A 25716-nucleotide genomic window follows, 5' to 3' on the forward strand; every position below is an offset into this window, starting at 1 on the left:
GGGGGTGGCGGGAGGGACGGGCCGGGCCCCCGCGCGCGCCCGGCGCCCCGCGCGCGCCCGCGCCCAGTAGGCGCCGCGGCCGCGCGCGCGCGCGCCGCCCCTCCCCCGCTCCAGGAAGTGCGGGGGCTCCGGCGCCGCCGCCGCGATGCATTCTGGGCCGGCAGCAGCACCAGAGCCAAGATGGCGGCCAGCAGGAGGCTGATGAAGGTAAAGGCTATTCTCCGGCGCCGGCCGGCCGGCGGGCGGGCGAGCGGCGGCGGCGGCCGGGCCTCCCGCGGCCGCCCGGGCCCCTCGGGCCGCCGCCCGCCGCCCCCCGCCCTGCGTGGCGCCGCCGCCCCGGACCGCGAGCCGAGGGGCTAACGGGGCCGCTAGGCCTCAGCCCCGGGCGGGAGCGCCAGGCCGCGCCGCCCCGCCCGGCTCCGCGAGCTCGCTCTCTCCGCGCGGCGGCCGCGGCCGCTCCCGGGCCGAAGCGGCGGCTCCCAGGGGGCCCGAGCGGCGAGCCCGCGGGGCCGCCCCGCCCTGGGCCGCGGCGCGCCGGGCTCGGGGCGGGGGGCGAAAGTTAGGCCGGGGCGGCGCGGGCGCCCGGCGGGCCGGCGGGCCTGTCTCTGCGGCCGGGTCTCCCCGCGCCCCCCGGCCCTCGCCTTCCGCGCCCCGGGCCCTGCTGGAGCCAAGTGTGCCGTCTTGGAGGCGGGGATGGCGGTGGGAGTCGGACCCGGCCAAAGTTTACAAAAATAACCCGCTACTCTGTATCTCGAGGGCGGCGGGGCGCCCTCTCGCTCGCTGGCCGCCCGGGTGCGGAACCACCGGCCGTGCCCCGCCGGGCGGGCCTAGGCCTCTCTGGAGCGCGCCTACCGGCCGTCCCCCGCCCCGGAGCCCGAGCTCGCCTCGGGTAGCCCTGCCGGTGGAGGTGCTGCACCGGGCCGGAAACGAGCAGGGCCCGGGAGCCGGCTTCCTGAGCGACCGTGGAGTGCTGGGGCTCCTCCCTGGCAGAGCCGTGCTGCGGAGAGCCAGACGCGGAGCTTGGGAGTCCCGGCACCCCGCCCCGGGCCCTGGCTCCTTGGAAGCGTTTCCTTCTTTTTGTCCGCTAAGGGCTAGAGACGACGTTGAACTTCCTAAGACTCGATTGGAAGTGGGCTCAAAAGGACGGTCAGCGGAGTCCAGCCTTGTTCTCTCTTCTCTTGTCCACGACCCAGCCGTCCGCACAGTCATCCGGTTGGGAGGACGGATACTGGGTTATTTCCCTGCACTCCTCCCCGCCAAGGCTAGCGCTCCTTGATGCCTTTCGGATGTTACTTTTCTGGAAAGGCGTCTTGATGTTCGTGCCTCCATCTCTGCTCTTACTGAGATGACTTTGAATCAGACCTCACCTCTCAGGGTGCCCCCCTGAGTTCTCGCCTTCTCTGACTTGCCTTCTGGGCCACCGCAGTTCTTTTTCTTTCTGAAGCACATAGTTAATCGTTTCACTCCAACCCCTTCCAGTCCTAACGCCTGTGATTTTCTTGTCCTGGAACGTTAATCCCGGGTTCCCCACATGCCAAACCCTGTGGCTTCTGGAAAAGCAGTCCATTCGGCCACACCTCCTGCTTCTTGGTTCTCCACTTTTTTTTTTAATATATCAGAGTATCCTCTTGCCAATGCAGGAGACGCAGGAGAGGCAGGAGACGCAAGTTCGATCCCTGGGTGGGGAAGATCCCCTGGAGGGCGAAATGGCAACTTGCTCCAGCCCTCTTGCCTGGAAAATTCCATGGACAGAGGAGTCTGGTAGGCTACAGTGCATGGAGTTAGGAGAGCTGGCACGACTGAGCGAGCACACACACGTAGGTGATGGACAGTGTTGCGGTCGTTTCAGGTGGAGGGCTCAGGGGCTCCGTCGCGTGTGTGGGCACCTTTTCTTCCCCAGACTCCCTCCCGTGCAGCCTGCCGAGTTACGTGGCGCAGGGCTCCCTGTGTGCCACTGCAGGCCCTGGGTTTCCCCACCACTCTTGCGCCTCATCATCGTGGCTGCCTGTCTGCTTAGCTTTGACTTTGCGCTGCTCTCTGCTTCATTTTCACGCCTGTGTGTGATCCTCCCTGTTATTCCCAGTTGGTAGGTGAGAGAATGGGACGCAGGGAGTCTCTGGCTTGCTCCAGTTTCCTAGCTGGGGAGGGCATGAGCTGTGATCTGCCCAGTCTGACTCCACAGCCCCTGGCCCTTAGGCGTCCTTTTGCATGTGCCGTTTGCTCTCCCCGAGAAAGGCGGCCTTCCCCTTGGCCGGCCTTCCTTCCAGGGCAGTCCTGGGTTCAGCCCTGCGGCCTTCCCCCGTCCCCTCAGAGGGAGTAGTTTCCCCCTTCGTGTGAGCACAGCGCTTTGGGCATGTCTCTGAGTGCTTGTCACAGTTGGAGTTGTGTTGGACTTGCCTTTCCTCCTGGGTTCTGAGTTCCTCAAGGGCAGGGATCTTGACCTAATTCATCCTGGTATCCCTTAGTCTAGGTTAGTTGACCCAGTTTGGGGCTCCCAGGGGTCTGAGAAGGGAGTTAAATGGCTTTTCAATTATTTTTGTATTGTAAAAACTAGTGCTTAGGAAAGAAGAAACACGTAACGTTTACGAAGCACTCACTGAGTACTATATCATTTGTGTAAGTTTTTTCTTATCTTCTCAATAACTTGTGAAGTTAGCGTGTCATCGTCTTCACTTTAGCAGTGAGCTAGCTGTGAAGCTTAGCAGGCTGTCCAGGGAGAGATGCTGCATCTCCCTGGCTCTGAGTCCCGGTTCCACGCCCCTCCCCACACACTCTCCCTCCTTACTCCAGGGAGTGCGGAGGAGCATGTTGGGTTCTTGACTAGCGGCTGGAGATTCTTTCAGTTTAGTAGCGGATGCTCCTTACAAGATGCTAAGCATTGACTGAGAGTCAGTGTTTCAGCCTAGTTTTTTAAAAAAAAGTACTGAATCAGGTCAATCAATACACAGGTTGGATAATAAAAGGGATTTCCGGTGGTGAAAAGTAAACAGGTGTTGAATAGTCAAATGGATTATGTCTTAAAGAGCTTCACGTTTCCTCAGAGACCATTTTCTGAGACACTTGGAGTCAGAGATTTTCTTTGTAACAGCGGACTGTCTGTAGATAAAGTAAAATGCATTATTAAAAGTAGAGCAATTTGCATATGTCAGGCTAAGAAGTTATTTTAGGCAAAGTGAATGTGATAAAGTCTTTAGTTTAAAAAGCAATTGCCGAAAGGATTGGCCTTTTTTTCAGGACCGTTTTTAAGAATTACAGTGTCAATAAAACATTAAATATATTTTAATTTGCAAGCGGCTAATTCCGTATTGATGGCAACTGCCAGATTGTAACCATTGCTTCAGTCGGGAGGGGAAATGGCTACAAAACTGAAACCTGTGGGTGTGGCTGAGGGAGACTGGTGGCAGTCTGCCTTTCTTTTTAGCCTCAAGTGCAGCACGCGTCTCCCCCACGGCCCTCCAGCTGGGTGTCTTCCCAGAAGGGCTTTTCTCAGTGGGGGAAATGTGTAGATGTGAGAGGGGTGACGCTCCACTAGTTACTATTACGCCGAACTTGTCGGGAGGGATTCGGAGGGATGGCAGCCTGTCAGTGCTGTTTGACTCCTGCTCACCCCCGTCTACACGCTGGTGTGCCTTCTGCCCGTAACCACGTGGGAGCGAGTGGGGGGCTGCTGACTGACAGCGCAGGCCCTGGAGCGGTGCTGAGCAGGGAGCTCACGTGCTCTTGAGGGCAGGCGTAGGGCTCGCCGAGGCTAGTGCCTTGGGGGTGGGGGGGGTGTGGGAGGGGAGTTTTCCCGGTGGAGTCGTGCCGGTGTTCGTGTTCTGAATCCCCGGCTTCTGGGGGCTCAGGGAAGAAGCTGCGTTTTTTACCCTAAATTCGTGCCTCGCAGTGAGTCGGGACCGTTTCAGCCTCCCTTAATGAATTCTCTGTAAACGCTCCTCCACGGAGAGGTGGGTGGGACGGGCCCCGCCCAGAGAGAGTGCGCTGTGGCCGCAGCACTGGACCTTTTCTTGGGGTGCACACGAGAACAGAGACACTTGTCTCTAGGTGCTTGTATCTCTTCTCATCTTGTTACAACTCTAAATTAAGAGGCTGTTGATTTCCGTTTTATTATGCTAGGTCACTGAAGTGTCCTCACTCTTGGAAAGGATCACTAAATGTTCAAGAGGTACTTCTCTCTTCTTTGACACAACAGTAACTTGGGAATTAAAGCTTGGAGAACCATGGCGCCATCCCCCCTGGCCTGGACTCTGTGTCTGTCGTCCCCCCACCTCGAGAGAGAGGTCTCCTTGCAGTGGTTTGTGGACCACCTCCCTCCTGCTCTGCACCCCGGTGCCTGGGTCCATCTGCCCGTCGTTAATGGGCCGCTTGTCTGCCCTGGCACCAAGGAGGGACCTGAGGCCCCCGCCTCGCCCCTTCCTCCTGCGAGGAGCCCCTTGCCAGCTGCTGCTGAAGCGGACCTTTATGTCCCTTCCCCGCCGGGCTTCTCTGCGGCCCGCCGCTGTGCCCCACGTGCGAGCGGCCCTGGTCGTGGCGCACGCCTGCTTGGGATCGCTCAGTGGGTCCTTTGTGCTCCCCCCCGCCGCCGCCTCGGTCCCACGCCGGCCCTGAGTGGCAGCATGCGGAGAGACGCACTCATGCCGCTCCCAGGAGCTGCACCCTGGCGTCTTCCTTCCAGGGCGGGCTCAGCAGCCCATCGTCCCTGCCCACCCGTCCTGGACTCCCCGGGGCCTGTGAGCGCAAGGCCAGCATAGCTGGTGTCCCTGCACCAGGGTGATTCCTGGTTCTCAGAGGCTCAGCTCCGCGGGACAGGGTGGGGGTCCCCCTCTAGGCTGTGCTCTCAGGAGCTGGAGGAGGGGGATGGCCCAGCCTAGAGCAGAGGTCCCGGACACCCACCCGCTGGGGAGTGGGGAGCAGGGTGGGATCCCTCTGGCAGGAGGCAGCCCGAGCTTGCTCTGGCCGTTGGCGGTGAGGAGCTTCCATCCTTCAGAGCAGACAGAGGGGCCCAGCCTCGTGACGCTGACCTCCCTGGGCGGGAGGGACGACGCCTGTGCAGCGCTTCCTGGGATGCTGGGCACGGGCCGGGGTTACTCGTGGTTGGAGGCACCCCCCCCCCCCACCCCAGCTGGGCTGCGAGTGGAGCCAGCTCACAGCGCTGTGAGGGTGGGCCTCGGGAAGGGTGGCAGAGACGCTCTGCCTTTCAGCTGAGGGCCTGCCAGCCCCGGTGCCGCGTCCAGAAGCGGGCACCTGCTGGTAAGGGCTTTGCCTGCTTGTGTGTCCTGCCCAGCCTGGTCGTCCTAGGGCTCAGGTGAGCCCGGCCCTCGGCCCCGAGCGGGGAGCGGCGGGGCTCGTTGAGGGCCGAGCTGCTCGGCGGAGGACACTGCGGGCGGGGCGGTCCCGAGCTCGGTTCCGGAGCGTGTCCTGGGCCACCGCGTGTCAGCTCAGGGAGCCCAGGTGAGTTGCTGGACCTGTCCGGGCGCGGGTGATATCACCTGTGTGAAGACCCAGTGAGTTACTGAGCAGCAAGATCTCAGAGGTGCGCCCGGCACGTTTTCAGTGTGGGGGTCAGCGCGGGTGTGAAGACAGCGGCCTGGGGGGCTGTGGAGGGGGTGCTGCCTGTGGGGTCGTGGGTTGGGGCCCAGAAGACAGGATGACCCCCTCCCCGCACACCCGCCCTCCTGTCTGTCGAGGTCACCTGTCCATTAGGGCTAGGTTAATGAGAGGTTTCCTGAGATAGTCACGCGATCATCTTTGTTTAAAGATGTTTACTTTTTGCAGCAGAATTATGCAGCTCTCAAGTTCAAAATGGGTCTCTCAGACTCCCCTGGGTGTTTCCTCTTCCTGCCCTGAGTGCGAGGGCCAGTGAGGCCGCTGAGCTGGGCGGGCGGTCCTGGCAAGGACCCTGAGCGTCTGGTCTCCCCCCCAGCCCTGGCCACCATCTCCAGCCTCCAGAGCTGCGGGGACCCCAGCAGGTGGGAGGCCAAGGCGGGCCGGTGTCCATGGGCGGGCACCCGTGGGTGGAGCCAGCCGGGCTCGCACTGCTCATGCTGAGCCGTGGGTTCTTGAGGAGGGATGGAACAGAGAGGAGGCTTCCTCTGGGTCGGGGGCGGTGGGTCGTGCTGTTTGAACCGCTCCTGGCCTGTGTCTGGTTGGAGTCTTCCGTGCTCCACTGTCTTGCCGGGCCTTGTTGCCGCTTCTCACCAGGGAGCTCGGCAAGGACTGAGACGCTGTGTGACGGCCCAGCCCGGTGGGCGCGTGGGGCTGGCGTCCGACGGCCTCTGAGCCTGTCCTGAGACGGCTGGTAGACATCCACACACGCCCGCCCGGCTGTGGCAGCTGCTGGGAAGCTCCGCACAGAAGAGCGCCCCCCAGATGACCCACCGCGTGGTGCACACCCCGCCCGTCCTGGGCTGCCAGCCCCGCTGCCGCGCAGGTGAGAGGCGGGCGCGCGTCCCGGGGCTGCCTTCGCTTTCCCCCGCGCCCCCGCCGCGTCTGCTCCCTGGTCAGCGCGTGGCAGTTTGGCGCTGGACCTGGTTCAGCTCTCTGTCTGCCTCCGGCTCATCCGTGTCCCGCCTGAGCTCTGGGGTCCTGATTTCTCCAAAGGGTTGGCGGAACCAGCTCCCAGAGTCTGGACCGGCGCTGAGCGTGCCGTTCGCGGCAGTAACTGAGTGTGACGCAGCTGGCACGCTGCCATCCGCTCGCTGGGGGTGGTCCTGTCCCCTTGGCGAGCAGTCCCTGAGACTGGAGACGCGCGTCCTGGGGCGCTGAAGCCTGGCGCTGGAGTTTCCAGTGCACTGAGTTAGGGTGCCGTCACCGTGGGGGGGCGTTTCCCCATCGGCATGCGGGCTGGGAAAGTGCCTTTCTGTCCCAGTTGGCCCCTTCGATCCCATCTGGCAGAGGCAGGAAACCCTTCCGCGTGATGGCCGTCCCACGGGCTGCTGGTGCTGGACAGGCCTCCTGTGCCTTCCCCTCGAACGCCAGGCTCCGCTTGCCAGTTTCCTTCAGCCTGGACGGGAGGGTTCTTGAAACGCTGCTGGCACGACAGACCCTCGCTGGGTGCCCTGCCGCATAGGGACGGCTCTGGTGCAGGCCCTCTGTGTCCCTGCTTCTGTCTTCTTGGAACCCGTGTCTCTTGTGAGTCCTGGAAGGTGCCGTTCCCGGGCTGCTAGCCCCTCGCTGTCCTGACCGGGGCAGGGGGGCCCCCGTTGCCCCCGCCCACAGCCCTGTGATGGGCTGTCACCAGGCCGGCCTCCCCAGCCTCTGCGTCAGCAAACCCACCCACCTGCCTGCCTCCACGGGGGTCAAGGGGCCCCAGACGCGGCTCTTGTTGGGTGGGTGGGCATGAGCCCCCCCACAGGGGCCTGCATCCTACCTGGAGTCCCGCCTGCTCTGCCCGCGTTGGGGTGCCCGGGAGGGGCGTGCGACGCGCTCTGGGCAGGCCCCATCCTGTGTCGTGTTTTGAATCGGACCGGGCCACTTGTGAAAGCTTCGCGTAACAACCCTAAATGCCTGCATCTGTCATTGAAGGCTCACCAGAGCTCTCGACACCAACACACATCACGTCCTCGTTACGTGCAACAGGTTGTGTGCGTGGGTGTCTGGACACGCTTCGAACTTGCAGAGGGGAGTGGGACCCCCGAGTCTCCTGTAGCTCTCCGTCTCCAGACCCGACGGCGCGCACCGCAGTCCTCTGCTCCGCCTGCCGCTCGGATGGCCTGTGGACGTCACGGTGCTGTTCTGTGTACAGCGGTGTTGGGGGGTGACTGGGGGCCGGCACGCCTGTCTGTCGGGAGGGTCAGGGTGGAGAATGCAGATCAGCGGGGTGCGTCCCAGCCGGCACCGCCCTCCGCAGGCGCGCTTGGAACCCTGGCGGGTCCTGTCGTGCCGCTTGCTGCCCGCCAGGCGAGGCCTCTGCCCGGGGAGCTCGCTTCCAGCACGGGAAGGGCCTGTGGTGGTCCGGGCCTCAGGCCCTTCCCTGTGGGAAGGTGGGGTGGTCCTCAGGCAGGCTGTCCCGTGTGAGGGTGAGCAGGGAGGTGGTGAGCTGTGCGCCTGGCCGGGCAGAGGCTGTCGGCGCAGAGACCCCGCCGGGCAGCGGTCCCCTTGGGGCCCCGTGGGGTGCGGCCCTCTGCCCCGCTGCCAGGAAACCCCCGCCCCGGGGGCCTCTCGGCGCTGACCCTGGTCGCTCCTCACCCAGCAGGGCCGAGGCAGACCTCGGTGGACCCTGCGCTCTGCTCTCCTGACTCCGCCCAGAGTCAGGCCCCCGGCTTTCCTTCGCGCGGGGTCCTGCTCAGCTCCGAACGGTGTGGCCTCCTGTGGTCACTCCCTCCCCGTTCCCTGTCCTTGGTCACAGGGCGCGGCCGCTCCGGCGGGGCTGCCAGGCCTTGAGGCGACCCCGTCTCTTCTCTGGCGCCTTGAGCCGCGGCCTTGGCTCGTCCTGGGTGGAGGTGTGACGGGCCTTCCGGCTGCGCCGTGGCCTTGTGCAACACGGGACTTTCTGCGAGCGCACCGGCACGAGCGTGTCCGTGGCTCCCAGCAGCGGGGCCGGGCGGGCGGTGTCGCGGGCTGGCCTCTGGCGGGCGGATGTGGCCACCACCCTGTTGAGAAACCCCAGGCTGGCCGCGTTCCCTGGAGGGGCCGGGCAGGCTGGCCGGCCGGCCGGTTTGTCTCGTTATCTCTCCCTTCTGCCTCGTGCCCCCTTCTCGTTGGTTAGAGTGATGCGAAGGCGCTTGCCTCCTCGTCTTTGCTGAGCTTGACTTGACAGCGGGGTGACTGGGCTTCACCCGGAAGCGTGCTCCGCGTTCCCAAGGCCGGGCCTTGCGGGCCACGGCCTCGCCGTCTCCTCCCGAGCGGGGGGGGGTGGGGGGGGGTGCCTGTCCCACGCCTGTGTCTCTAGATGCCGGAGCTGGGTGCCCGCCCTGCGCCCGCTTCTCCTCCTGCCCGAGCAGGGCTGGTTCACGGCCGTGCGGCGATGACGTCCCACCCTCACCTGCTCGTGTTTCTTTCCTGTACCTCACGTGGTGACTGCGGGGTTTCTGAAGCTGTGAGGCGCGCGTACGGATTATTTTAAAATTTCCTGAATCCACCCCCGTCGTTTGTCTCATCATTTTCTGATTCTCGGCTGTGTGGTTAGTGGGGTCTTCGCTCTCTGACCAGGGATTGAACCTAGGCCCTTGGCAGTGAAAGTGCAGCATCTTAACCACTCGGCTGCCAGGGAAGTCCCTCATTTGGTTTAAAACTTCTGCTTAGCTTGGTAGGATGCACCCTTAAGGGACGTGGCGTTTCCTGTCCCTCGCTGAGCCCGCAGTGTCTTGAGCAGAAGCTGAGCGCCCGGAAAGGGCCTCCCTGGCCCCTGCTTCCCTCCGTCACGAGCCCGGTGGCTGAGCAGGTGTGCGTGACGTGGGCTCCTGGCTGCCGGCGTCGGCACTGCTCTGCGGGAGCTTCGTGTGGGGAGCGGGCCAGAGCGGGCTGCAGGGGAGAGTCCCTTCCCCCCGAGTCTCCCCAGGCCCTGGGCCGCAGGGAGCCTTTCCTGTGACTCGAGGGCCAGCTGGCAGGGCGTGGGGTCCGTCAGGGTCCCTGCTGCCTCCTCTGCGTGTTCATGTGTCACGCCGTCCTGACCACGCGGGGCACGCCGTCGCCAGAGACCCCTGACGCCGGCTCCTCCCCCTGTCCTGCCGCGGATCCCCAGGGCGCCCGGTGCACCGGCCTGCGATGGGCGTGTGGGGTGCTGAGGAGGGGGGCTGGCTCAGAGGGGCTGCCAGGGCTGCGGGCGCCGTCCCACGGGCCCTGCGGAGGAGGCAGGCCTGGCTGTGGCCTTGCAAAGGAGGCTGCTCCGTGGTGGATGCGAGCTGGGTCGGGGCTGGTGGGGACGTGGGCAGGTGGGCGGGCGGGGGCTGCCTCGGGCAGTGACGCCTGTCGGGTGGTCGCTCGAGTCGCCTGGGGGCGACGGGGGCAGTCAGGCCAGTGCCCAGGGCAGAACCAAGTGCCAGACGGTTCGGTTCTCGGCCAGAGTCGGGACAGGGCCCTGTGATCGATCGCCAGGGTGGGGTGGCGTTTGCACGACCGCGTCCCCGCCAGCCATGACCCGGCTCGCGCCTGGGCCGTGCCCTTGCGGGCTGCCGAAGGGGCCGGGTTCGGGGAGCGCCCCCCGCCGCGCCGGGGCCCTGGCGCCCCAGCTGCGTGCCATGCGGAGGGAGAAGCCGCAGCCCTGGGCGTGTTGGCGCCTCATCCCGCCGCCTCCCCCGAGCTCGCAGGCGGCGCTGCCTGGGTCCGCGCCGGCCCCGTGCCCTGCCGCTCGGGCACAGCCCGCAGGGAGGGGGTCCCCCGGGGCTGGGCTTCACCGAGGTGGGGCGTCTGGGGCTGGGGAGTGGGTTGGGGCCGCCGCTCTGGGTGTTCCTCCCAGGCCAGGGCGGTGCAGCCGCGCTGTGAAACGCCTCGTGGTGGTGTCGGCGCTCGGCCTACTTTGAGGGAGTCAGGAGGGGTAACCCGCGGTGCCTTCCCCCATGTGACACCCCTCTGTGCTTTGTCAACCAACAGGAGCTTGAAGAGATCCGCAAGTGTGGGATGAAAAACTTCCGTAACATCCAGGTCGATGAAGCTAATTTGCTGACTTGGCAAGGGCTCATTGTTCCCGTGAGTACTGGACACCTCCCCTCCAGCAGCCCCGGATGGGGCTGGGCGCAGGGCCGACAGGCACCCCCTGGCCCTGGTCTCCTGGCGTTCGGGGTCCCCGCCTCCCAGGCCCGGAAAGGCCGCGTGTCCAGACCACACACCCAGTGCAGACCAGCCGCCGCCGCCTCGTCTTGGGCCTGGGACCCCGTCGCGTCCTCTCTCTGCGCTCCCGCCTGGCTGCCTATGTCTGGTTGTCATGCGCCTGCGTCCCAGCCTCCTCCCGGGCCCCCTCCTGCTCTCTCCCGGTGTCCCTGGGCTCCCGCCCCGGTCTGCCCCACGTCCAGCTGCCTGCCGCCCAGACCTCCTCTGGGCACATTCAGGCTCTGCACCACGGCTTCCTGCAGCCTCCCTGCCCTCTGGGTTCGGCTTTCGCTTTTTGTGGCCCTTCCTTGCTCCCCCCTTCAGAGGCACATCCCACAGGGCCTTCAGCGGGGACCCTGGCTCCCCGCAGCGCCCGCCGGAGCGGTCCGGCCACGGCCCCGAGGCCCCCAGTCCCTTCCTGCGCGTGCCCTCAGCTTGTCCAGCCTCCCGCCTTCCTGTTGCTCTGTTCTTTGTCCCGGGGACCCTGCTTCTGTTCCCCGGGGGCTTAGCAGTGAAGTACCTGCTTGGCAGTGCAGGAGACGCAGGTGTGATCCCAGGGTCTGGAAGATTCCTTGGGGAAGGGAATGGCAACCCACTCCAGTATTCTTGCCTGGGAAGTTCCACGGACAGAAGAGCCTGGCGGGCTGCAGTCCGTGGGGTCGCAAGAGTCGGACAAGACGGAGCCACCGAGCACGCACGCGCGCAGGCCCTGCCTCTTCCAGCGTCGGCCCCGCGTCCTTGCTGGGTGTGGGGTGAAGTCTCAGCCTCTGCTCGGCCTCCTTGCTGGAGGCGGCCTTGCTGGGATGCGGCGTGCCTTCCGTGTCCCCGTGGGCTCTGAACCAGGACCCTTGGACGAGTCCCGCCTGCCTCCTTGATCTTCCTGCCTCCCACCCCTACCCGCGCGTGAAATCTCTGCTTGCGGGCAGAGGGGCCGCTGTGCCTGAGCCAGCCGGGGAGCACGCTGACCGGAGGTGCCGCCCTCTTGGCTCTGGCTGTGGGCCATGCTTCTGCACAGACCCCTGGAGCGTGACAGCGCCCCGGACTTGCAGTTCAGTTTTGTGATCGTTTGGAAACCTCAGCAGAGAGACGCCGTGCAGCGTCAGCGCATGCTGAAACCAGTAGAGGGCGGTGTCCAGCCCGCCCCCTCTGGGGACCCGCCAGGCGCCAAGTAGAAGGGGGCGCCAGCGCCGCTCGCGGGGCTTGTCCTCTGCTGCTGGGGTCGGGCAACGGCTCGGGTGTGGGCCCTGTGAGAAGTGCTGGGAACGGAGAAGGGTTTGAGTGGTCGGGCCAGGCCGTCTACCCCACGAGCTCAGCGGTGGCCCCGAGCATCGGTGGCGGTCCAGCAGGCGTTCCTGGGGCCGTGCTGGCAGAGCCGGGGCTGGGGGTGGGGGGGGTTGACGCCTCGTTGAGCGCTGGGTGGGGTCCGGGTGGCCCGGCCTTCCCCCTGGGGCAGCGGGGCCTGGAGACCAAGGCCATGGCCAGAACTGCTCCCACCGCCTTGCCGCTCATCCTGGGCTCGGATGCTGGGGCGGTTGGCCGTTGCCTCCTCCAGGAATCTTCCCAGCCCAGGGGTCAAACCCGCGTCTCCTGCCTTGGCGGGCGAGCTCCGTTTCGCCGGGTCAGCAGGGAGCCCCACATAGTTGGGACGTGTGAGCCTAGCCACGCTGCGGCGCGCGGGTCTTCCTGGACCGGGGATCGAACCCACGTCTCCTGCACTGGCAGGCAGTCTTAACCACTGGATCACCAGGGAAGTGCTTAACGTTTCTCTTTGAAAAAATTAGTAGGTCTTGCTTCATCAGTTTTTTTATTGTGATAAAATTTATGTGACATAGTCAGTTTAGTCTCTCTTTAACTGTACAGTTCAGTGACATTAATTAGAATCAGGTTGTTTTGCAGCCATCATCACTGTATTTCCAGAGTCCATACTGAAATAAATTCTACAGCCACGAGTTAGTAATGCTGCGCTCTCCAGCCCCGAACCGTGGCGCTTTCTAATCTGCTTTGTGTGTCTGTGAGTTTGATAGTTTATATAAATGAGTTGTATAAAATCTGTTGTTTTTTTATCTGGCTTATTTCAGTTAGCAGAGTTTTTTGAAGGTTCAGTTGCTTTGTACCCTGTATAAGAACATCCCTTTTATGGATAAACTTCTTATAAGACTGTTATGGAGTTGGCCTCTGCCACACGTGCTCCGGGCCTTGTGTCCGCCCGTCCCCCGCTGGTGGGCAGGGGGGTCGCTGGCCTCTCTGGCCGTGTGGTGCTGCTGCTATGAGCGCTGGCATGCAGCTCTCTGCTGAGTCCTGTCTGCAGGGCTTTGGGGGAACACGTGGAGTGGCTGGGCCACGTGGCAGCTCTGGGTTCAGCTCTTTGAGGGGCTGCCATGCTGATTCCCACAGTGGCTGCACCTCTTACAGCCCCACCGCCAGAGGACAGGCTTTCCTGTACTTCTGCATCCTCCCCTTACCCACGGTGATCCCCCCTTACCCACGGTGATCCCCCCTTACAGTGATCCCCCTTACCCACGGTGATCCCCCCTTACCCACGGTGATCCCTCCTTACAGTGATCCCCCTTACCCACGGTGATCCCCCTTACCCACGTGATCCCCCCTTACAGTGATCCCCCTTACCCACGGTGATCCCCCTTACCCACGTGATCCCCCCTTACAGTGATCCCCCTTACCCACGGTGATCCCCCCTTACCCACGGTGATCCCCCCTTACAGTGATCCCCCTTACCCACGGTGATCCCCCCTTACCCACGGTGATCCCTCCTTACAGTGATCCCCCTTACCCACGGTGATCCCCCTTACCCACGTGATCCCCCCTTACAGTGATCCCCCTTACCCACGGTGATCCCCCCTTACCCACGGTGATCCCCCCTTACAGTGATCCCCCTTACCCACGGTGATCCCCCCCCACCCATTTTTCTATGTTATCACCCTTCTGTTAGATGTCAGCTAGCATCTCACGGCCATTCTAGTAGATGTCAGCTAGCTTCTCACAGCAGTTTTGTTATACCATTCTAGTAGAAGTCGGCTAGTGTCTCACGCGGTTCTGTTACAGCCATTCTAGACGTCGGCTAGTGTCGCAGCTGTACCCGAGGCCCGCGCGTTGGCACGCCTGATCACCTGGAGGGCGTCGTGTGCGAGGGTCCCGCTCAGCGCTCCGCGTCCTGTGCGTGTGTGCGGCGTGTGCCGCCGCCCGTCGGCCGTGGGGGCATCGCGCGCACAGAGCCGTCTCCCTGCCCCGGCCCTCCCCCCGACCCCGGCTCCTGGCCGCTGGTGCCCTTTTCTCTCAGCGGTCTTGCTAGTCCGCCCGTTCTGAGAGTGTCCTCCAGCTGGACTATGACAGCTGCTGAGATGGGCTTCCTTCACTGACTAACGTGCAGTTAAGATTTCTCCGTGTATTTGGATAGTTGTTTCTTTTTAGTGCCAGATAATATTCCACTGTCTGAGTGCACACAGTTTATTTATCCATTCACCCCTGAAGGACATTTTGATTGCTTCCACATTTTGGCAATTCTGGATAAAGCTGCTACACACGTTTTGAGTTGGGTTGTTTGTCTCTTTGTCTTTCAGTTGTAGGAGTTCTTTATATTAAACTCTCATCAGACGTGTCATTTCCAAATATTTTCTCCCATTCAGTCTCTTGATTATGTCCTTTGGTTCACAAAATGTTTAATGTTCATGAAGTCCACTTTATCTGTCTTTTCTTTTGCTGCTTGTGTCATATTCAAGGAACTGTTGCCAAACCCAGGGTCATGCAGGTTTGACTTTTGCTCTCTTCTGAGAGTTCTTACAGTCTTAACTCTCAAACTTAGGTCATTGATCCTTTTTTTTTTTTTAACGGTGTGGGAATAAAGGTCTGACTTCATCCCTTTTGCATGTGGATATCTAGTTTTTTAGGGCTATGTGTCAAAGACTGCCCTTTCCCACTGAATGATCTTGGCGTCCTTGTCAAAAGTTTACAGAGCTGGATTAGTGGTGAGGACCTTCCGGTGCAGTGCAGGGGCCTGCTCAGTCCTGTGTAACGACCTGTGTGGGGAAAGGACTTAAACAGAGGGGTGTCGCGTGTGCTCACTGGCTCGCTGCACTGCCCAGCACCCCAGCGCCGCCGCGTGAGTGAGCGCCCGCCCTGTGCGTGAAGCAGCGGCGGGCCGTGTCTGTGAGGGCTCACGTCTGGCTCAGCCTGTTGGCCTGGGTCGGTCCTTGTGCCGGGACGACACTGTTGTGCTTACTGGAGCTTTGTAGTGAGTTTTTGAAATCAGGAAACGTGGGCGCTCCAGTTTTGATCTTTCTCAAGCTGGTTTTGGCGGTCGGAGGCGCCTGTGGACCTCAGCAGGAGGGCCCTGTGGACCTTGCCGACAGACCCCTGAGGCCCCTCGCTCCGAGTGTCTGGTGCGCGCTTCCTCAGTTGTTTTTCAGATCCTAAAACCCCCAGTGGAAAAAACGAACTACTTGGAGGGGGTGAGCAGGTAGCCTCCAGGCCTGCTGGCGCCTAAGGATCGATAACCCTTGTGACCGCGCCCTGTCACCTCACCTTCGCCATCAGAGGACCCCCCCGGGCCCCCCGGGTTTAGGCGCTCGCGCTCCTGAGCTGAGAGCTGGCGCTGCCCTGACTGCTCGTGTGGCTCCTGTGCGTCCCTTCTCGTGACCCTGTGTCAGCAGACCGGCTGTGCCACGCGCCAGCGCGCGGACCAGCTTTGGGTCAGTAACGCACTTTGAGGTCCCCTTTGAATTTCAAGAAGGATTCTTCCATTTAGGAAAGAGAAAAACCGAGGTTTTGATAATCAGGGATCATATTGAATTTTCAGGTCGCTTTACTACTGTCATGGATTATCATAGATGAAAGTCTCTCATCTGTAGTGAGTCTTGAGGTCCATGAACCCAGGATGTTTTTCCGTTTAGTTAGGTTTTCTCTTCTTTCAGCAGTGCTTTGTAAACTCCAGTGTACAAGCTTCACACATCTGTGTTTTTCAGCTCAGGATGTAAAAACAAAAACAAAAACATAGGCTGGGCCACACAGAACCCCAGAATTCAGTTTTCTCACAGCTCCGCAGGCCGGAAGTCCCAGGGAAAGGGCCGGCAGGGCCCGTGTCCTCTGGCTCCGTGTCTCAGCGCTTGGCGGGAGAGCAAGGGTGCGCGTGCGCGCGCTCGCTCTTTTTATTTTTGTCCATGTTACCTGCAGGATCTTTTTTCCCTGCCCAGCGATTGAACCTGCGCCCTCAGCAGTGTGTCCTAACCTCTGGACCTCAGGGCAGCCTCAGGAGCTCTGCTCATTTAGCGCACGGATGCTGTCAGCTCAGGACTCCACTCCGTGGCAGCGTTGAGCCTTAATTACCTCCTTACTCTCGGCACGCTGTGAGGGCATCCGTGTGTGGATCTGGGCGGGGCGGGGGGACACCAGCACTGAGTCTGTAACGGCCACCTTGCTGAAACATACCCTGGACGTTTTCATCTTCTCAGTGGTAACTATAAGTGGGGTTGTTTGCTTCATTTCCTTTTGGGCTCCCTGTCAATCATTGTTAGGTGCCGAAATGCAGGTGACGTTGGCGAGTTGCTTTTGCTTCTGACGGTGTGTGTGTGAGTCATCTTAGAGTTTTCCGTGGGTACGATCAGGCCAGGTCCAGACTGAGGTGGTTTCATTTCTCCCTCTCTAGTGGGGATGCTTTATTTCCTTTTCTCGCTTGAGTGCCCTGGCCAGAGCTACCAAATACTGAATTGTGGTGATCTCCAAGCTTTTTGGCGCCAGGGACAGGTTTGGTGGAAGACAGGTTTTCTGGGTGGGGGTGGTTTGGGGATGATTGAAGCACCTTATTGGGCTCTGATTTGACGGGAGGCGGAGCTGAGGCGGCGATGCAGGCAGTGGCCGGGGCTGTGAGTGCGCTCTGCGGGAGCCGTGTGCCTGACCATCAGTGGGGTGGCGTGCGCTCTTGTGTTGCGCAGTCTCTGCATCCCGGCTGGTATCACCTCCCTTCGGGAACACAGTGGGTACTGGCCTGGTGGCCACGTGCGGGACGGAACGTGTGGACTCAGCCCTGGTTCCCAGTGAGGGAGCTGGGTGGACGCCAGCCTGGAGACGGGGCGGCCTTGACTAGACAGCCCGCTGCCCTCTGCGGGGCTCCTCCCGGGGTGAGGTCTGCTGTGACGGGGGCGGGGTGTTGTCTCGGCGCGCTCTGGCTCAGGCAGAGTCCTCTATCTGTCCCCGCGTTTCCTGTCCCTGGCCTGTGCGTTGCACAAGCAGTCTGTGGGCTGTCGAGGCTCCGGTTCTCGTGGTGCACTGCAGACTGCATTTCGGAGTGTGCAGGCGGGCTGTCTGCGTAGCGTGGCCTGTTTGTCTTGTTCACTACGTGCCAGCAGCCGCCTTTGTCCATGGGACGACCTCGGGCGCTTTGAGCCTCTCCAGGAGGGACAGCCCTGCCCTCTGTCGGAGCCCTGCTCCTGAGTCGGCCTGCTTCCTCTCCGCGGTTTCACCGGGAGGCAGAGGCCACGCGTCTCACCCACTGAAGAGTGCAGTTCAGTGGCCCTCGCTGGGCCTGCTCTGTCACAAGGGTAGAAGGGTTTGTTGCCCAGAGAAGGCCCGGTTAACCTCGCCCAGCCCCCAGGCCCTGCGCTGTCCGCTGTGATTCAGTCCTGACCCGCGTGCTTGGTCTGCCGCGCAGCCTCCCGCGTCTGGCCTCGTCCCTGCTGTGGCTCGTGCGCAGACGCGCCCTTTCGTCTGCCGAGGGCCCTGCGGCGGCTCTGCAGGGCTGACCGGTCCGTCCACCGCTGAGAGTCGCTTGGTCGTCTGCACGGCTCGGCTGTCGTGAGCAGCGTCGCTGCAGACATTGGCGAGTGGCGTTCCTCTGGAGGTGTCTTCACTGCGCAGGGTGCCGGCCTGGGGTGGGGCTGCAGCGCCCTGTGCTGGCTCTGTGTCTGGGGCTTTGACGGGTGCAGGCTCTTTCCACAGCGGCCGTACCGCGCCATCCCACCGCTGCGCGGGAGCGTCCGGCTTCTCCACCTCCTGACTCCGGCTCGCTGGCGTCTGTCTGTCTGCTGTGCAGCGCTCCTCGCGGGTGTGAAGTGGTGTCGCATTGTGGGTTTTGGTTTTGTTTTGTTTTCTGGCCTGCCACCCAGAATGTGGGATCTGAGCTCCCCGACCAGGGGCCAGACCACCTGCACTGGAGGCCTGTCGGCACGCGCTGACCTCTGGGGAAGCCCCTCTTGTGGTCTTCATGGGCTTTTCCTGAGGGCATGATGAGCCTCTCTCCATGTGCTTGTTGGCCACTTATGTATCCGTTTTGGAGAATTATCTGTCCATGTGCCTCACCCACTATAAAACTGGGTTACTATTCGGTTGTAATCTCGTTTTTGAAAGCTGTGTGATCAGTTTTTCTCTCCAAACGAGGACCTGTTTTATTTCCCCGTGAGTGATCGTGCATTGATCCTGCCTGCTCCTCGCTGTGGGGCCCTCGGCGTCCGCTCGCTTCGCCCCCGGACGCTGTGGCTAGCGGCTGGGCGCTCTTTTCTGTGGAACAGACTCCAGCCTGGTTCTGGAATCCTTGTGTTCCAGGTACGTTAAACTGTTTGATGGAGGACATCCTTGGCCACGTTCAAGAGAACAACATGAACACTGGTGTTGATGATCTCAGGGTCAAGAGGAGAAACGGATAGGTCAGCCGTGCCGTTAGCAAACGTGAGGCTGCTTCTGGGGATGCCTTGGGTCCCTGTGCTCAGGTATCACCCGGACTCACAGAGAAGGCAGGCTCCCTTTGCCTTGAGAACACAGTCGGCGACCTTGACCTGGAGCTCACGGCTTCCCGGGTGGGTGCTGCTCCGGAGCAGCAGTGCCTGCCGGTCAGTCCAGACACTCCTCACAGGTTTAGCACGTTCTCGCCCGGCAGTGGGGGTGGTGAGGCATCGGGCTGCGTCTGCCAGGGGCACACGCTGCTATCCTAGCGGGGGCCGGGTGCCAGCAGCACAGTGTGTGCGCATGCAGGAAGCCTGAGCCCGCCCACACCCCGCGTTCTCTCCCGAAGACATGCACTTCTCTGACGTTAGTAGCTCCGGAGGCTGGGTCCTAGAGAGCAAGTGTGCCCCTCCGTGTGAGCAGGCTCAGGCTTGCGGCCCCCTGACCAGCGCATGCTGACGGGTGTGCATCCAGAGAGTGGAATAATTGTCGTCGTCGTTCAGTCGCTAAGTTGTGTCCGACGCTTTGCGACTCCATGGACTGCAGCACGCCGGGCTCCTCTCCTCTGCTGTCTCCCAGTTTGGTCAAACCCATGTCCATTGAGCCAGTGATGCCATCCAGCCGTCTCATCCTCTGTCGTCCCCTTCTCCTCCTGCCCTCAATCCCTCCCAGCACCAGGGTCTCTTCCAGTGAGTCATCTCTTCGCATCAGGTGGCCAAAGCATGGGAGTTCCAGCTTCAGCATCAGTCCTTCCAATGGCTATTCATGGTTGATCTCCTTTAGGATGGACTGGTTGGATCTCCCTGCAGCCCAAGGGACTCTCAAGAGTCTCCTTCTGAGTATCTCTTGAGTTCCTACTTTTGCATTCCAGTCCCCTATGATGAAAAGGACATGGTTTTTTGGTGTTAGTTCTAGAAGGTCTTGTAGGTCTTGATAGAACTGTTTTGATTTTAGTTTCTTCAGCCTCAGTAGTTGGGACATAGACTTGGATTACTGTGATAATGAATGGTTTGCCTTAGAAACAAACCAGGATCATTCTGTCATTTTTGAGATCGCACCCAAGTACTGCGTTTCGGACTCGTGTTGACTGGGAGGGCTGTCCATTTCTTCTGTGGGATTCTTACCCACAGTAGTAAATACAATGGTCATGTGAATTAAGCCCATTCCATCCATTTTAGTTCACTGATTCCTGAGATGTTAACATTAGGTTAACATTCAGTTAATTGCCATCTCCTGCTCTACCACATCCAGTTTACCTCGATTCACGGACCTGACATCCCAAGTTCTTACGCAGTATTTGTTCTTTACAGCATCAGTTTCCTTTCACCACCAGACAGTCCACAGCCGAGCGCCGTTCCTGCCTTGGCCCCTGCGCTTCCTTTTTTCTGGAGCTGTTGGTCACTGCCCCCTGCAGGAGCATATTGGACACCTGAGGGGCTCATCTCCCAGTCTCATGTCTTTCTGCCTTTTCTTGCTGTCCGTGGTGTTCTCCAGACAGGAATACTGGAGTACTTTGCTGTTCGCTTCTCCAGTGGACCTCCTTTTGTCAGAACTCCTCACTGTGACCCGTCTGTCTCGTGTGGCCCTGCGCGGCATGGCTCAGCTTCATTGAGTTACTCAGGCCCTTTCTCCACGACAAGGCTGTGATTCATGACGGAGAATGGTATAAACCTGGGCGCCAAAATAAAGCGCTCTGACAAGCCACGGAGGACCCTTAAACGCTTTCTGAGTGAAAGAAGCCGGTCTGAAAGGCTCCGCGCTGTGTGATTTCAGGCAGAGGGTACAAGGCGGCCCACAGCATCCAGCACCGTGACAGGCTGTCTGCAGGGTGTGGCTGTGGGTGATGATGTGCCGGCCCCTCACTCGTTACGTGGCGGTGTTGGTGCTTGGGGAGGCTCTGTGTGTGTGTGTGTGTGTGTGTGTGTGAATTCTGTATCTTCCTCTCGGTTTTGTGGTAAAGCTACAGCTACTAAAAGAAAATAAAGTCTGTTTTTTAAAAAAGGTAGAGAGGCCAGGGTGTCCATCTCAGACACCCTGCTCTAAGAATACTAATTATCATTCCCCTGGTGGTGATGAGGCTTCAGTTGATATAACCTGGTGAATCAAATGAAGTGTGTTCGAGGTAAAACCCTTGGAGCCGTCCTGTCTCAGCTGCAGGCTCACGCTGGCCTCCTCCTCCCCTGCAGGACAACCCTCCCTATGATAAAGGGGCCTTCAGAATTGAAATCAACTTTCCAGCAGAGTACCCCTTCAAACCACCGAAGATCACATTCAAAACGAAGATCTACCACCCAAACATCGACGAGAAGGGGCAGGTGTGTCTGCCGGTAATTAGTGCTGAAAACTGGAAGCCAGCAACCAAAACCGACCAAGGTAAGGCGTGCATCTCCTTGATGCCAGCGGGCCTGGGGCCGAGACAGGCCTGAGGCGCCGGCCCCGCGTACCTGGGGGCTGCCGCTTCCCACTGTCCCATGGGCGTGATGCGTCGCCCCTCAGCTCCAGCCCGCGAGGAGGCTGCAGGGTGCGGCCCTGTCGCCAGGAGTGTTCGTGAAGGACCGGGGGCTGCATAGAGGGGGAGCGGCCTGGAGCGGGTCACACGTGGGTTCAGGAGGAAGGTGGGAGGGAAGGTGCTGGGCTCGTGGACTAAGGAGAGGGCGAGCCGGAGGGGCGAGGCAGGCCGCAGGGTGCCCGGGCCGAGGGGCGTTGTGGGAGGGCCTGGCCGGGCTTGAGGCCGCGTGCCCACCTGGACAGGCCCGGAGCTGTGTGTGCCTCTGGGCCAGTGCCCATGCGCGCTCACGTTTCTGGGAAAAGTCCTTGGGTCAGCACTGTGGTCAGCCCCCTTTGTCCCCTGCGAGTGACGCTGCTTTGTTCTGGCCCGGGTTCAGCTTCCTTCTGTCTCTGTCTGTGCTGCGTCTGCGCTGCTGCCTGCAGGCTTCGTCCAGCTGCGGCGGCCTCCCTCTGCAGGGCTCGGGCCCTGGCGCGTGGGCTCCGGAGCTGAGGCGCACGGGCTTCACGGCCCCGAGGCATGTGCGCTCTTCTTGGACCAGCGATCGAACCTGTGTCCCCGCGTGGCAGGCAGGGTCTTAGCCACTGGAGCACCGGGGAAGTCCCTGGTTTTTGTTCTCAGTTCTCTGACTTTGTTTTGCGGTCCTCACCTGATATTTTTGGTGGCTTTCTTACAAGTGATTCCCTCAACCACTTACTTGGTCTTTTTAGCTTAGAGCAAATGGATGAGTCTGGAATTTGACAGGCTGCACGTATGTTTATTTTTTCTGGTGGCTGATATAATCATTTTCCAGTGGAACCGTTGGAAGATGGGTTTAAAAGCCTTTCCCAAGCAGAGCTCCGTGGACGAGGTCCCCATGAAAGGCGTCCACCGGCTCCCACAGCTGAGCGCCGAGAGGAGTCAAGGCAGGCGTCCCCGGGGGACTCAGCACTTGGTCTGCGCACGCAGACCTCCGTACAGGCGGGGTCCGTGTCCTCGTGTGAGGACAGGCCTGGCCTTCCCTGCACAGACAGCGCTGTGCGGACGCCGGCAGCTGCGTTTGCTCAGGCGGCCGGACCAGAGTTTCCGGTCTCCTCCCTCACCTGGCACCCAGGGCGGGGGCCCTGCCGGGCGCCCCGGTCAGTCGTGGCAGCTAGGGGCCTGTTTCCAGTGGAGGTCTTGGTGCGCAGTCGGCATGCTCGGCTTGTCCAGGGTGTGAGCGCTTATTTCCGACAGCCAGGTGGCCGCAGAGACGTCGCCTTCTTTTGTGCTGCTGCCCTAGGGTGTAAGGAGGAAACTGCCCTCCCTCGCAGGGACAGGCGGGGTCGCTGCTCCGCGGTGGGAGGTCCCGGCGAGGCCCGGCCCTCCTCCTCGCCGCCTCAGCAGTGTCTCCCCACGCCTCTGTTCCCCGTGACTGTCCTGTTACCCGGCGTCTCCGGACCTCGTGGCTCAGGGCAACTGCACTTTATCACTCCCGTGCCGTGGGCTGTCTGCTCAGCCGGCCACTCGGGGTCACTGTACCCGCGTTCCCAGCAGCTCTGTAGCAGATGGCTGCCGGCGATGAGACGCGGCAGAGGGAGGGGAGCCGGAAAGGAGGTCCATCGGGGGTGCTGCTGGGGGACCAGGACGGGATCGCTGCGCTTGTGGGCGCAACAGAGGTACACAGTGGTGTCACACGGTTTTGTGAATATGCTGGAAGCAACTGAATTGTCCGGTTTTTAGAGAGTTTAGTTCTTGGCCTGGTGAATTATATCTCAGTTTTTAAAAAGAAAGTAAAGAAGCATCAAAAATGGGAGAAAAATCCAGAAGCAAGGCAAACCTGAGTCATACAGAAAGGCTGTAGTGGTTGGCAGTAACGGTGCCAGAGGAAGGGATAGAGAAGCAGCTTTTCCCACAGTCTGGTTGTGGCCCGTACCTGGCGGCAGAGCGCTGGCAGTGCTGGGTGGTGAGTGAGGGCGATGCCGTCAGGAGCGAGGCCGGTGTCCCCGGCCTCTGGGCGAGCGTGTCGCAGCGTAGCAGCGGGCGCGGGGACGGGAGTCAGGTTCCCCCGTGAGGTCCCGTCAAGGTCCTGGCTGCCCTGGGGGAGCGTCGTGGAGGCCAGCCTGAGCCGTGCGAGGGCCTCTGCCTCTGGAGTGGACATCCAGTGCTGCTGGGGGCCGAAGCCTCCCGGCGCTCAGACAGGTGGTCAGAGGACCCTTTCTCAGCCACTCAGGAGCTCCTAGGGCTCTTCCGGGGGGCTAACCGTTCACACGGACATCCTGAACCAGGTCGAGTGCCGGCCCACTGCCTGGCCCCTGCCCTGGGGAGGCTTCACCTGTGAGAGAGGGGAGTGGGAGTGGCTGGGGGCTGGGCTCCCCAAGGTGTCAGCCCAGGAAGGCTTCCTGGAGGAGGAGAGGAGGACGCGGTGTCCTGCTGTGCTGCGTGGGCAGCCCTCGTCAGGGGAGCGGTGGGCTGAGTGCTGCTGGCTGGCGTTCTGGCCGAGCTGGGGCCACGGGGCCTGGGGGCGCTGGTGCCGAGTGGGGGCCTCTAACCTGCGGTGCCCTGTCCTTCTCTTCGCAGTCATCCAGTCCCTCATAGCACTGGTGAACGACCCCCAGCCCGAGCACCCGCTCCGGGCTGACCTAGCTGAAGAGTACTCTAAGGACCGTAAAAAATTCTGTAAGAACGCTGAAGAATTTACAAAGAAATATGGGGAAAAGCGACCTGTGGACTAAACTCTGCCGCGATGGATTCCAGCAAGAGTGAGCAGAGACCCCGAGCAGTGCATTGAGATCCCGCAAAGCAGGACTCTGTGGAAAATCGACGCGTGCCACCGCCTGGCGTCTGCTTGTGGCAGTTACTAACTTTCTACAGTTTTCTTAATCAGAAGTGGTCTAGGTAACCTGTAAAGAAAGGATTAAAAATTTAAGATGTTCTAGTTCTGCTTTCTTTGTTTTAAAAATCACTGCTTCAACCTACTTTTTAAAAATGGTGTTTCTTTTCCTGTCCAAATTTCTCCAAAATCAATTTACATTTAGGCCATAAGGTTTAAAAAAGTGGGGGAGGCTGTGGTTCCTCTCTGCCCTTGCAGCTGCCACTTTCTTGCATTTTGTTTGATTCTCACCCCCAACTCCCCCAGGCCCGGCCCCACCTCCGCCAGGAGGGGCGGCCCCGCCTCCAGGCCCCTCTGCCCCGCCCTGGCTGGCCTGGTGTGGGAGTCAGTGCAGACTCCTGACTCTGATTTATAGCCTCCTTTTGAAAACACCAAGAAACAAGCAAACCTCCACTCCAGCCCCCAACCAAAAACAAACAAACCAACCCCGTGGAAAGGGGAGGTCTAGCTCTTCTGTAAAACCCTGGCTAACGTTACCCCCGTGATGCTGGCCGGCCAGGATGAACCTCCAACCGCCGGCCCCTTGGAGGTCGGCCCTGGCCCGTCAGCCGGAGGACAGCGCACCTGTGGGAGGAAGTCCTCGCCAGGGAGGCGGTCCTCCCTGCATCCCCTCCAGAAGACGTCAGGTCTCCCTGCGGACGAGTGCTGGCGTGTCCACGCGCAGGTCGGCGCTCGTCTGTCGCCGCTGAGTCCACCGACGTGGCTTGGAGCTCCTCCTCCGCCTCCTGAGTGCAGCCGCCCTTCCTCAGCTCGTCTGACCCTCCGCTAACGCCAGTGACGCCGCGCCAGCCCGGGGCCGCCGGCGACCCCAGCCGGGAACAGGACGGCCCCCCTCCATCGGACTCTCCACCTTCTTGGAGTCAGGCTCCACGTGAAGCTCGCTCAGTAATCTCCTTGACATGTTTTATATTGTTTTGACCGCCTTCTTTTGTAGAAATAAAAATTGACCTTAGAATTTATCGTCAGATGGACTTGTAAGGATCTGAATGTTGACGTCTTTTCCAAGCAAGCGGGACTGCCCCTGAGGTAGCAGAGTCCTGGTCACTGACACCCAGAGGAGGCCAGGGATCCGAGCACCTGGGGTCTTCCTCCACTCCTGCCGTCTGGGCCTTCCTCCCCCGGCACTCCGCGGGCGAGATCCAATGGAGACGATGACTTAACCTTGGCTTCCTATCTTAATTTTAGCTTTGTGACTGGAGGTCTTCGGGGCTCGCGGTCCATGAAGCAGCTTGGCTTTACCCAGCAGAGGTGGGTTGGTGGAGGGGCGGCCCGCGGCGTGACCACAGCTTCTGTAGCCCCAGGTACGCGCGAGACAGGCCTTGGGGCCCCGTGCACCCTGGCCGGCACGGCCACGCCTGTCTCTTCATTAGCAGAAAGGCAATGAGGGACTTGATTTCACTTATGCAGATTTGTTAATAAAATGCCAAATTCTGTCAGAAGCGCTTCAGATCAGCCACCGTTTGTTCTGCTCGCCGCTCTGAGCCCAGAATTATTGCCATTCCTGGAAACCCGCCCACTGCTTCGTGCTTCCACCAGCGCAGCTCTGCCGCCTGTCCCCCCGCCCCCGGGTCTGCTCGCCACGGGAGGACGCCCGCTGTGCTCCACGCGGCGGCCCCTCCCCTCGGGGGTTCACACTCTGCTTCGCTGCGCCCCTCCAAGAGCAGGCTGGCGGGCGGCCCCTCCCGCCAGGGCCGGCTCCACCGGCGGGTGTGTGCTGAGCCTTCGGGCAGGCGTGGAGCAGCTCACCAGCAGCCTTGCTCCTCCAGACCCGACAGTCGGTCCCCCGAGCAGGGGAGAGCTGCCAGGCCCGCCTGCAAGCGCACGCCCTGGCCCCCCGCCCCTCCCCACAGCGGGCATGAGCCTCCCGAGATGCCGCAATCTGCTCTGCTGCCCTGAATAAAAGTGCTCTGGGACACGGTCTGCTCGTGTGGGTTTGTCTGTTCCTTCC

The 25716-nt window shown here is 61.2% G+C and overlaps 1 protein-coding gene across 1 annotated transcript; it reads left to right on the plus strand.

Annotated features, from left to right (window-relative positions):
- The first annotated feature begins 134 nt into the window (after window positions 1-134).
- On the plus strand, window positions 135-25207 carry UBE2L3 (ubiquitin conjugating enzyme E2 L3). Its single transcript, XM_065904153.1, has 4 exons — window positions 135-207; window positions 10531-10626; window positions 20598-20784; window positions 23456-25207. Exons 1-4 carry the CDS (start codon window positions 181-183, stop codon window positions 23608-23610), a joined length of 465 nt encoding a protein of 154 aa, XP_065760225.1. The 5' UTR covers window positions 135-180; the 3' UTR covers window positions 23611-25207.
- The last annotated feature ends 509 nt before the right edge of the window (window positions 25208-25716 follow it).

This window comes from Muntiacus reevesi, chromosome 13 (assembly GCF_963930625.1).
Source record: "Muntiacus reevesi chromosome 13, mMunRee1.1, whole genome shotgun sequence".
NCBI lineage: Eukaryota > Metazoa > Chordata > Mammalia > Artiodactyla > Cervidae > Muntiacus > Muntiacus reevesi.